This window comes from Phasianus colchicus, chromosome 22 (genome assembly GCF_987193195.1).
Source record: "Phasianus colchicus chromosome 22, bPhaCol1.hap1.1, whole genome shotgun sequence".
Classification (NCBI taxonomy): Eukaryota; Metazoa; Chordata; class Aves; order Galliformes; family Phasianidae; genus Phasianus; species Phasianus colchicus.
Window position 1 is genome coordinate 3,652,677 of NC_143457.1, and position 12,474 is coordinate 3,665,150.

General features: G+C 58.8%; 1 protein-coding gene across 14 annotated transcripts in view; it reads left to right on the plus strand.

The window, feature by feature from the left end:
• CASZ1 (castor zinc finger 1) overlaps positions 1 to 12,474 on the plus strand; it is a 241,600-nt gene that overhangs the window by 156,568 nt on the left and 72,558 nt on the right. For 9 of the 14 annotated variants that reach the window (XM_090123267.1, XM_090123268.1, XM_090123272.1 and 6 more), the window contains one exon: positions 509 to 594. In XM_090123267.1, the coding sequence (XP_089979393.1) occupies positions 591 to 594 (4 nt within the window). In that variant the 5' untranslated portion in view covers positions 509 to 590. Of the gene's footprint in view, positions 1 to 508; positions 595 to 9,719; positions 9,882 to 12,474 lie in introns of those variants that run through there. The other 5 variants (XM_090123264.1, XM_090123266.1, XM_031613469.2 and 2 more) reach the window with 2 other exon arrangements.

Below are 12,474 nucleotides of genomic sequence, written 5' to 3' on the forward strand. Positions count from 1 at the left end.
GTGACTTTTTTTCCCCTGTCCCTTTTCTCTTTCTTCCTTGCTCTCTGCTTTATCCAGGAAGGAAGAAGCACAGATGAGGGCTGGGGGCTCACTGCTGCAGGACCCCACCCCACACTCCTTCACCCTGTGCCCCATAGGGGATCTCTGGGGGCCAGCAGGGGAAGTGAGAGGACTGCAAAGGGAATATTTGTCAAGTAGTGGAGAGCACTGTGTGTGGGGGCACTGTGGGTATGCAGGCAATCTGTGAGCACAAGGTCTGCCCTCTTGCCTGGGTGCAGGACCCACGCCGGCAGGAGCTGCTCTTTGTGCTGAATGCATGCACAAAGATGTCTGATGGAATGCACAGCACTGCATGGTGCAGCCAGGAGCAGGAGAGCACTTTGTGAAGTCTGAGTGCTCCATGCTGGTCCTGCTCATAGCTGGGTGCTGTGAGGTTTCATCAGCGTGCCGTGGTGCTTGGTCAGGCGTGCTTCGTGTATTAACTGCATCCTATTTCTTCCCTCTCCAGGATGAAGTGAATTTAGAGCTAAAATCCAGGCAAGAAACCAGACCTTGAAATCTCCGAAAGGTAGGAGAGACTTCAGACTGCAATGGGTATGTCACTACGCCCTCCTGGGTTCTCTTTTCCTCTGCTTGTCTCACCGTCATGGCCTGCTCTTTGTGACTGTGTCTGCACTAGAACTTCTGGGACTGGACCATCATTAATTGTGAAGACAGATGTGAAGAGAAGAAGGTCTAATGCAGACATGGCCCATGTGTCTCCTAATCCCGTCTTTGTCTTTGTACAGCAGTTGTTCAGGGCACCTGATTTTGTCACTTTGGGTTTTCCTCAATATCTTCTCTGCTGCCTCAGTCTTTACAGATAAAAGTGTGTGAGGGCTTTGGTGAGGAGCGCGCCGCTTTATGTTCAGCCATGTGGGCTGGTGGGAGATGGATAAGGGCCGTTCAGTGAATCGGATGCAATCTGTCCACCGTGAGGTTTTGCTGAGCTCAGTTCACATAGTTTCAGATGGCCATGTGCGCCCTCCCCTCTCATCTGGCACGTTTGTATCTGCTCAGCAGCACCGTGCTGGTAGGATGGAAGCCCTCTGTGTCTTCAGCTGAAGGCTGACTTCTCTGAGTTTTCTCTTGCACATGCCCTCGCTGTACAAAAAGCAATGCAGTTACCAGAGCTGGGTAGTCACTCAGTGTATGCTTGTTAAAGTCAGGGGATGTGAAAGGAGATCACCTCTCTGAACCACTGAGCAAAGAGGTGCCACTCCAGGCCGCTGTCCCTCTGTGCTGGCGCTGCAGAGCATTGCCAAGCACCGACACAGCCTGGGATGGTGCTGGGGCAGATGTGGCCGTGCTCCCCGTGCCGTCTGCTCCCAGTCCAGCCCTGCAGCACAGGGACCCCAGGCAGGGAGTTGGCGTCTGAGTGGGACCAGAGGGGTGCCTGGGGGGCCGGGGGGGCCCGAACCAGGCTGGGCAGTGTCAGAGGTGACCGGTGGAAGGCTAATGTTATGTAAATACCGCCGCCGTAAGACAGCGGGCCTGAATGGCCCTGTGCGTCCATCCATCATTGCTGGGGAACAGAAGCCTCCCTGGGAGCCGGGGGGGCCGGCAGCGCGGGGCACGAAGACACAGGCAGCATGTGCCCTACTCATAAACTGTTTGTTTTCTTTTTGTCTCTCTCGTTTCGGGACACCCCACTGAGAGCAACTCTCGGTTTTGTCCTCGCAACCTCTCCCCCAGCCTTCCCCCGCCCTGCCAGCCTTTCCTTTTCCTCCCTCCTTACTCCTGTCCTTAAAAAAAAAAAAAAAAGGGAAAAAAAAAAAAAAAAAAGCCCCCTGTTCACATTGCGGCTTCTTTCTCTGACTTCAAAGGCTCCCCATCATTGTTTGGGATCGGCAGGCAGTGGCCCTGAAAACGTGATCACAGCCGGGCACAGTGTAGGTCAGCAGCGAGCGCCATGCTCTGAGCGCTGAAAGGAGCGGGCGGATTCTTCCCTTTTCATGCTTCACAACCCTGGTGACAGCGCCTGGCCTCGCCCGCGCGCTCCTCGCCGCATGGCTCTTCTTGCTCTTTTCTCTTCCAGCCTCCTCCTTTCTGCCCCAGGTCCCTTGTCTCTCCATTCGCACTCATTCTGCTCTCCTCTGCGCCCAGCATTACACACTTTCTGCACTTTCTCTTTTTTCCTTCCATTACATTTCTTCCTCACTCCCTCTTTCCAGCAATGGCACTGTTTGTTTCCTTCCCCCTTCTCCCTCTCTCTTCTTGCTGTTGCTCTTTTCTCATCGTTCACTGTTTTCTTTCCACCTTTTTCTCCTCCCGCAGACCAGCCCAGCTGCCTCACGCCCCCCATCCCTGCTCAGCAGCTGCCTTCCCCCAACGTCTGCCTGTGTTTCTGTCTTCCCTGTGACATCTCACTCGCTGTGCCCTGTATTACAGAGGTTCTACAGTCTCTGGATCAGCCCCCAGTCCTGCACGAGGTGGAAGTGGCACTGCACCCCCATTTGTGCAGGCAGGCACTGATTCAGGGGGATTACAGGGAACCACAAGAGATGTTTGGCTTCTGTAGGTCCCCAGATGGAGCATCACACTGACACTGGTGCTGGGTGGCAGAGGGAGGCAGGGGTTCAGCAAAGTGAAGCAGCTCCAGCACCTTCTGTGGCCATCCCAGCACACTTTCCCAGCAGGTTACTCACCTGGTTGTGCTGACACTGAGTTGTGCAGGGACTCCCTACCCCCAGAGCAGCCCAAGGACTTCCTTTAGCCCTCTGAGAAAGGCTGTGCCCCTCCAGCCCCCCTGGGGTGCAGCTGCCCCAGCAGCACCGATGGCAGTGCTCGCGCCTCTGGTGATTTGTGAGGTTGTTTTAGTGGCGAGGAGCCCACCAGGACTTGTCTCTTGCTAAATAGGCATATTAAGGGACATTGCGGCAGGGGTTATAGAGTAATAATTTGTCCTAATGAGCTGGTGTCACGTTCTCCCCGGCCAGGCTGCAACGCGAGCAGAGCGGCGGTGGGAGGGGGCCATGCTGGCTGCCCTGGCCGCCCGGGTTAATGAAGTTGGGTGCAGTTTGGGGTCAGAGAGCGGGAGCTGAGGCAGCCTCAGGGCAGCGGGGAGGGATGGGGCTGCCCTGGGCTGCGTGCCCTGGGCCGGGCTGATGGCAGTCAGATCAGGGCAGAGGCAGAGGGTGGGAGGAACTGAGATGCGGGGCTCTGGTTCCTGGGGACCGCAGCACCCCGACCTTGTTGCCATCTGCAGCACCCTGTCATCTGCAGCACGAGCCCTGCATGCCCCCTTCCTCCTCCTCCCACCCATCTTCCTCTGCTCCTTTCACCCCCCGCTTCTCTTTGCTTTTCTCTGTCTCCATCTCTCTCCCTTTCATCTACTCGGAAGGCTTTACTCTACTTCCTTGTCACCCTAATTGATTGCATTAACCTTTCAGCGTATTGGATTTCCCCAGCACCGTGCAGAGAGCACTGTGCAATATGCTTATAATCTGGGCTGTAATGGACAGGGAGCAGTCAACGAGCCCTTGCTCCAGCAGCTTCTGCTGACAACTTCGTCTCGGGGAGGGAGAGGGAGCGTGCCCGTGGTCCCACACGGATCTCTGTGGGGCAGGCACAGAGGAGGGGTCGGGCTCGGCCCCACAGCCACATGTCCCAGCTCGCTGCTCCTCTGCCTGCACTGTGCTGAATTACCACGGGCACTTGTTGCTGACTGCAGGGTGAGATGGCGACGTGGTGGAATCCACGTATTTTCACATCACGTTTGCCTTTGCTTTTTCCTTCAATTTTGTCAGGAGTGTGTGGGGGGGAGAGACGCTTTTCCTGGGGATTTAAAGACAAGAACATACGTGGTTACGGCTCACAGTGTAAGAAGCCATGGGCGGGATGGTTTGGGATAACTTCAGAGGAGCTGCAGCATCCTGGGAGGGCTGCGGGGAGCCCAGATGCTCAGAGCTGGCACTGACGGAGCCTGCGGGCCCCCGGCACACCGGGGACACATCCCCACTGCGTGGTGTTCTGGGGGGAGAGGAGGAAGGACAAGAGTCAGAGGGAGGAAAAAACTTTATTCCAGGTGATGACCGCGGAAAGTGGGAGGCTCTGTAGCAGCTAGGAGGTGGCTGAGGGGAGGGGCTTTGTTTTAGGTTAAATAGGGAAAGAATAGGAGCAGGAAGAAAAGAATGAGAAATCTAAAACGAGCAAGAGAGAAAGCGAGCGAGAGCAGCACCTCCTAAATGGAAGAGTAAACAGGCACTCCGAGGCATTAACTTAATTGATTGTTCTGCAACAGGCTGAACGCTGTGTTATTCTGTCGCCGTGGCAACAACCCAAAAAAATTGTCAGCCTGTTTGGATGAAGTGAAGCGAAACATTCTCTAATTTGCGGTGATCCGGGTGTTTGTTTTCCTTCCAGAGAGGCGGGGGCTCTATTGATCTATTGTTCGCAGGGAGCTCTCCTTGGCAGGGCCGGGCAGGGCAGGTAGCGCCCAGCGCCTCCTGGCTGCGTCCCGCACCGCCCCCCGCAACCCCCCCGTCGGGCACGGCGAGGAGCGGAGCGAGATGCGCTGCGGGGCCCCGCACCCACGTGCCGCCGTGGAACGTTTCCCAGCGTTTCCCACCGTCCCCAGACCGCCTCGCGGCATCGCACGGGGATCCCGGCCGAGTTCAGGGGAGCGCGCCGGTGCCGGCTGCTGCTCGCTGGGCTGTGCGGGGTCGAACCACGCGCCCGGTGCGCCTTCCTCTGCTGGCCGGGGGGGTTTCCTCCCCTCCATGCCGGCTGTAACTCCTGCCCCGCTGCCCCGCTGCCGTTTCCCAGCGTGGCTGTGGGTCAGGGCAGAGCGTGCTGGAGGGCAGCGGTGTCCCTGGGCACGGTGCCCTGCCCGGTGCTGCCGGTGGGTGTGCGTGGGGGGAGAGGAGCCCTGCCCGGCTGTGCTGCCGGCTGGCTAGCAGCGGCGGGAGCGGCTAAATAACCCTGTAACTGGTATGAAGGTGAATTCACGGTCTGGTGAGCACTGAAAATACGAGGGCTGCGAGACAGGCAGAGCGCAGAGAGGGGAAGAGAGCTCACCCTCGGCTCAGGGCAGCGCTGCGGGGCCGTGCTGGGGATGAGGAGGGTGCTCGGCACTGCAGAGATGGGCGCGCACCGACGCAGCCGTCGCACCGCAGCACGGACAGCCGCACAGCACCCAACGGCACGGGTGCACACGCGGGTGCCCCGGGCCGCGCACACTCGTGTGCACAAGCATGCATGCGTGGAGATGTACCCGCAGCCACGCGCACAGCAGACGTGGTGCTGAGCCGTCCGCAGCAGGCTCGCTGTCAAGGCAGATTGCTCTCCAGTGTAAGTACGCGCCAGTCAGGCAGCGCAGCAGATTTATCCCCACGCATCTTGAGCGTCTGTGCGGTTACCTGCTGCGTGCAGGAGAGGGCTGCGGGAAATCCATTCCTCTCCAGCTGGGAGAGGCCAGCGCTCGCAGTGCCGGGAGCTCTGCGCAGAGGGAACCCCTTCAGCTCTTCACCCGGTGATCTCCCTGCGCCCAGCCCTGCGACGGAGGGCAGTGTGCCGGCAGCTCAGCCGGCGGTGATTTCGAGTTAGACGTTTGCAGAGGAGACTTTGATTAATTCGTAGTAAAACCCAGCAGCGCCGGGGTGCCGGCCCCACATTCCTGGGTGAGCCGGCGGCCGAGGTGCGCGCTGGGCGGGCGCCAGGTCCTGAGCAATCCCCGCGGAGGTGGCAGAGCCATCCAGCCGCAGCCTCTCCCTGCTTGGGCTCCTTCATTATTAATTTATTTTTCTCCCTTCCTTGGCAAAAAAATAGTATTTGGTAACGACCTCAAATTGCAAAATGCTGATGATTTGGAGAATGTGTCACAGAAGCTCCAGGGTGATAAAGGGGAGACAAATCCCAGCCAACAATCCGGCTCAGCCAGTTTGCCTATTTATTAAAGAAAAAGCCCAGATCATTAACTTTTTTTGTTGTTGTTCTGTTTGCGGGCAACTCCCTGCTGGCAACTTTCGGGCGCCCAGTAAATTAACCCGAGTATCGGCCTGGTTCGGGGCTGCCGCAATGCCTGCTGACGGCTGCTGGGAGCTGCGCTCATTTGTGGTAGCGCACAAACGAACCCGTGAGGGTCCCCCCATGGAAGTGCTGGCAGAAAATCCCTGCTGCCCTGGGGAGGGTCAGGCTGTAGCTGCAGAGCCGCTCTCCTCCCACTGCTCGCGCAGCACACGGCCCCTTTGGCACCGCAGCGCTCTGTGGGTCCCCGAGGGGCACGGCTCTGTGGGTTCCCCTCTGCCTTCTTGGTGAGCGTTCGGAGCTAAGGGCCTCTGAGCGTGATGGCATCCCCTGCTCCCAAACATCCCACGTGTTCGCTGAAGCAGTGCTTTGAGCTAAATCAGTTTGCTGAAGGCTCCAGCTTCCCTGAATTCGGTGTCAGGACCGGGCTTGCATGGCTGTTATTCAAGGAGCTTTATCAAAAGCACGAAGCTAGCATCTGCCCTGTGCTCCCCTCTGGGCACCAGCAGCAATCCGCCCTGGCTTTGGCACAGTGAGGAACTGCCCCACGGAGTGCAGCTGTGGGCAGAACTCGCTGCAGCTCCTCCATGCCAGCGCATCGCCTGGCCCTGGTGCAGCTGAGCTCAGGTGGGGAAAGGAAGCAAAGGCACTGCTGGGCCTCCCCAGAGCTGCACCCGGTGCTGGGTTTGGGCATTGCATTGGGCTCCCACTCCATCCCTCCCCGGGTGCTGCCTGCTTCCTGAGGCCTGGCTCGTGCCCTCGTGCACAGCTCATGCTGAGGCCGCCCCAGCCCTGCGCTCACGTGGGCGCTGCTGGGAGGAGAAGGGTATTTTTCAAGGTTTCTGCGAGGTTTTTTTCTTATGAAACACAAGGATGTGCAATTTTTTTAGTTTCAATTTAGCATTGGAGAATTTTATAATTTAGTAATTAAAATCTCTGATAGGCTTTAGAAATTGCAGCTAATTGAATTTAATGGGAAGATGATTTTCAATTTTATTTGATTACCCGGACCCCTGGCATTGGTATTTATGGGAAAAAAATGGGAAATGTGCTGTGTGGGCTAAGATGGTATAATTGAATTAGGGCTAATCGGATTTCTTCGTCATGAATTTCACTATAATTTTCCTATAATTTTCCATTAGATATCTAGTTTACAAATATTCACAAAGAAATGAAGCTCTTTCGGAATGGAGATTGCTGGCTAACAGGATTACGGGGACGATAGCTCGGCACTGCCAGCCCGGGCTCCTGCAGTAATGCAATCGCTGCGTCTGCCTCACACTTCCCGCCCGCCGCTGCTCCTGCACCCCGACAGCCTCAATGGAGCTCCCGCGGGGCCGCATCGCGCCGCGCTCTGCCTGTCGCTCGGCCCTGCACGTGTCCTCGTGCCCTGGCTCTGTGTGGTGTCACCCACGTGCTTAGCAACGTGCTGCTCCTCGGCCTCGTGGCACAGCGGAGTGCAGATCCAGCGCAGGTAGCGCCCTGCTGGCACTCGTCACCGTGCCGCGCTGGGGGGACTCCGTGTCCCCTCCCTGCACTGCTTCATCCCGGGGCAGAGGTCCCACCGCCTGCAGCCCTGCGGCTCCGTTCTCTGCTCTTGGTGCTGTGGGCGCAGATCGCCCTTCTGTGCCCCTGCCCTGTGGGAAGGGCTCTGCCCAGCTCGGGCTCTGCCCTCGGGCAGCGGTGCCGTGGGGCCGTCCTGCTGTCCCTTGTGCCACGCGGGGCTCTGCCCTGCAGCTCGGGGCTGGTTCTGCTCCGTGGTGCCCAGGCTGTGCCGTCCGCTCCCTGGGCTCCTCAGGCTGCGCTTTTAATCCCTGCAGTAAATTGCAACTAATTGGTCAGGAGATGCAGTGTTTGGCTCCCAGGTGCTGGGGGCTGGGGGGCAGTTGGGGCACGGCAGCCCCACATTGGGAACTGAGGCTGAGGGGCAGCACCTGGCACATGGAGGCTGGGCACGGACATGTTGGGAGCTCTCAGGCACCGTGTGCCAGTAATGGGACTGAAACTGAACAGAGAGGGAAGGAGGGAAGGAGGAGGAAAGGGAAAGAAAGCTTGGATTGTCTCCTCCTGCTGCCCAGGCCCCAAGGCCTCCGGGCACCTCCCTTGACAAAACAGAAATCAAACAAAATTACAGAAACAGGGAAAGAGCATTTGCCTAATAAACTCCCCGAGCAGGAGCAGGAGGCACGCGGCGCTGCCAGATCTCCAACCTGCAATCTGCACGGCAGCGCCAGGAGCCCACGCGGAGCCCCAGCGTGGCCCCGGGGTCAGCCCAGCCAGGAGCTGCCAACAAAAAGGGCTCGGTGTAAAGAAACAAAGGGGAGATGCGTGGAGGGGGATACCCCACGTACGGGTGTGACTCACCCCCCGCACAGCCCCAGCGCACCGTCTGCGGGGAAAGCATTAAACTGTAATAATAATAATAAATTAATCATCCTTCCCCCTCCCATCGCACTTTTCATCTGAGGATCTCTGAGCACCTGGCAAACATTAATTACCGAAAGCTCCCGACACCCCTGGGAGGGTGGGAAGGGACGAGCGGCGTTCACCTGCCACCAAAGGGCGGCCGAGGCTGGGTGTGGGTGCACGGGGATGGGGCAGAGGAGCATGGGTGCCCTGATGTGGGGTCCCAGATGGGCACAGAGCCTGGCTGTTCTTGGGTAAGAGGCAAAGGAGGGAGGATGGGGAAATAAAGCCCGATCCTGTGACTGGAGATGGGGAGATAGGAAATCGGGCCTTGCCGTTGCGTCAGCTGCAGGGCGTGGACTTCACCTGAAAAAGCACCGTGGCAGCAGGGAGGGGCGGTGGGGAGACCGCCAGGGGTGGCATGGGTGGTGTGTGGGCGTCCCGTCCTTGGCAGCAGCACCATCCCCAGGGCTGTGAGTCCATGGAGATGGAAATGGAGAAGCGCGGGCAGTGAAGTGATGGGGCATCCAACGCCCCAAAGCGGGTGTCAAGCCCAAGTGAGGCCACCTGGGGCTGGTAGGGTGGGGGGAGGCTGGTGGGGGCCTGGTGACACCAACCCTGGTGACATTGGACCTGGTGACATAGGACCTGGTGACACCTGCCCTGGCTCCCTCTCTCCCCGGGTGTCCGATGGCTCCATTTTGCCAGGCCGTGCTCAGGTGTTCTGGGAGAAGCCGGCACAGCTGTGGTCCCGGCGATGCCAGCACTGCGCCTCGGTTTCCCCAGCGGTGCAGCGGGCCGAGCCGTGCTGAGCACAGTGTGGGAAGGGTTCGGCAGTGTGCCCCAAAGCAGCTGCTCGCAGTGCCGGCTTAATCGGCTAAACAGGCTGCTCGTTTGTCTGAGAGATGCGGGCTCCTCGCCGTGTTTACCCAACGCACCTCTCAGAACCTCCCTGGCGTGGGTTTTTTGTTGTTGTTGTTGTTTGTTTGTTTTTTGTTTTTTTGCTACTTAGAAAAATGAAACAAGGGGAAAGATGAGGAAATTAAATGCAAAAAATAAATAAGTAAGTAAGGGAGGAGGAGGGGGGAGGAAAATAAGAAAGGAAATAGAAGAAAAAGTGCCCGGGCCGGGCTCTGCCGCCCCGCACCGCCCGGCACTGCGCTCCGCCGCCGTGCAGCCCCGCACCCGGACCCGCTCTCCGGCCCCGCCCCGCACGGCCCCGCACAGCCCCGCACCTGCCCCCGCTCCTCCGCTGGGCGTGGCCTCCCGCACCGAGCCCCGCCCCCCCCCGCGCCCGGCGCCCGCCCCCGGCCCCGCTGCCCAAGTGACTCGGGCAGGACCGGCACGGCGATGACATCAGGGCTGTGACCAACTTGTTATTCGGCGGCAATCAGCTGCAATTAGGCGTTAATTAAGTATTATGAAAGTTGATTATTTAAGTGAATTCGGCTTTCGTCTCTCCGACTATGGTAAGTACGGCGCAATTGTCCTTTTCCTGCCCCCCCCCCCCCCCCCGGCCCCCCGCCGCTCGGTGCGGGCCCGGCGCGGCGCTGCGGGACCCGGACCGGCACCGGCACCGCCGTACGGAGCGGGACCCGCCGCGCCGCGCTCCGGCCGGGCGCTGTCCCCGGGTGCCGGTGCCGGTGCCGGGCTCCGCCGCCGCGCCCGAACTTGGCCGGGCCCGCCAGGTGCCGCCGCTCGCACCTCGCTCTTTCACTTTTCTTTCGCTGGCCCCGCGGAAGTCGCTCCGTGCCTCCCTCGCGCCCCGGGACCCCGGCCGGCTCCGTGCTTCCCGGCAGCCCGGCGGGACGCGGAGGGGAAGTTCGCGGGGGTTTTGCGACGATTCCGCGCTCTTTGCTGTGAGTTGTGTGGGCTGTTTTCTCTTTCATTTCTTTCCCCTGCTTAGCTTGGGCGTCTGGTCGGTGAAGGTTGCCTGTCAGGTTCCCGTGCTGTCTAAATGAAAAGGAATTTAATTTATTTGGGACGAGGCTGTGGCGGATGAGGAGGCTGCTTATTACATTTAATGAGTATTTTTTTCCAACCCGGGCATATCTGGGATGGGTTTGTTTTCGTCCTGTCCCGTGGGCCGTGCAGGAGCTCCCCACCCTCTCGGTGCCCACAGTGGGGCAGGTGGGGGTTTTGATCCCGCTGGAGCTGACATGTGGCTTTCTGCAGCCCCTGCTCTGCTGCTCGGCCAGGGCAGGTGGGCAGCGTGCTGCTGGGCACAGCCAGCGGGATGGGAGGATGTCTGCAGGGCCTGCGGTCACTGGGCACCCAAGGCAGGGCTCCATAGGGGCTTCGCAAGGCAGTGGGGCGAGGACCCGCTGTCACCTGCTTGTTGGCGGTGGTGGTACGACCCCAGAGTGCCTCAAACCCGGCCATGACCAAATGGCAGCCGTGGGCTGGGCAGGCCGTGCCTGTGAGCACCTCGGGGAGGGCAGTGGGTGCCGGGTTCCCGTCTGTGTGTGCGTGGTTGTTTTTTTTTTTTTTTTTTTTAATGAGGAGTAAGGTGGTAATAAACTGGTTGATGATTGACTGGGCCTGAACTATGTACTCAGATACTTTGATGGAGAGGATAATTTTGCCATCGTTCATTTTATCTGTCTATCCATTTATTTGTCTATTTATGTACCTGCCTGTCTGGTGTCCCTGGCCCCCAGGACCCAGCTGCCCTCCATGGACTCGGTGCTGGGCCCCGCCGTGGGCGTGCGGCTGCTCCCTGCTGCATCCAGGAGTGTGGGCAGCGTGAGAGCTGGGGTGTGCGGGAGGGCGACAGCTTTAAAGAGTCACAGACAGCTCTCTGCCCCCAGACCTGTGCTCTGCAGGTCCTGGCATGGCAATGGGACGAGCTGGGTGCCGGGGCTCGGCATGGGCAGTAGAGTGGCTCTTGCTGGCTGCTCTCTGTGCCCTAAAAGGGACGGCAGAACCAGTGTGTGCCCCAGGGGACTTCCGTGGTCTCGGGAGCGATGCTTGCCAGCCTGCCCACTGCTGCGTGGGGAGAGTGGGTTTCAGTGCTCTGCTGTGGGAACGCGGGGCCGCAACGAGCCATGGAAATGAGGATCCAGAGATCTGTTTAAGTCAGCATTATGGTCTGCGTGTGGGTGAACCCGTCTTGTCATGATCTCAGGGCAAAGACCTGCCCCGTAATCACCACCTCTAACCCTTATCTGCTTGGGCAGCTGATTTCCCTCCTCGCCACCTCCTGAATTCTCTCCAAGCCCCGCGGCTGCGGCTCCCCGGAGGCAGTGCTCGAGGCTGCGTGCGCCAGCTGCTGCCTGGCACAGGAAAGGCTGGGGCTCAGTCCCAGTGGGACCAGGTCTGTGGGCTCCAACAGCCTGCTTCTCCCAGGGCTCCTCGGATCCGGTGGTGCTGGGGTTGATGTTCCAGAGCCAGCAGCTTTCGCAGGGTCAGGAGTTGGAAAGAATTCATGGACAGAGTCCATACACTCAGGACCGTGATGAGATGTTCCCTACATGTGGTGTTCTCCAAGCCAGGTTGTAAATATCCTGAGTGACTGGGCACCTGTCACTTCCTTTGGGAAACTGTTGCCCAGCCTAATTACCCTTGGTATGAGATTACAGGATCTGGTCTCGGAATGGACACCAAGGAACTGATGGTGAACGGATTGAGAAACACCTCATTTCCCACCCAGAGGGTCAGTTTGTGACTCTGTTTTGTTACTGCTGTTTGTAACACCCACTGGATGGGAACATCTCTGGGCTGCTGCCAGGGATTTTTTTGCTTTGTTTTGGCTGTGTAGATTTTTGGAGAGCAGTTGGCTCGGCTGAAGTTGGTATCGCTGCTCTGCAGCCAGGTCCTGCAGTTGGTTTGGGAATTCTGCTCATCATGGGATGCTTGTTGGGCACAGAGCATCCGAATGCCTACACCCACCCACCAAGACCCTTCCACTTCAGAATTACCGACCTGCGCAAGGCTTAACCTGCCTACTGCAGCGCTGGAAGGGCCCAGCTGGTTCCTGAAGAGCAGAGCCAGCTGCAGTCTGTAGGTGTTTTCCTGCTGGTTTTGTGCTAGAGAGCACTAACTTGCAGGAGGACTAGGAAA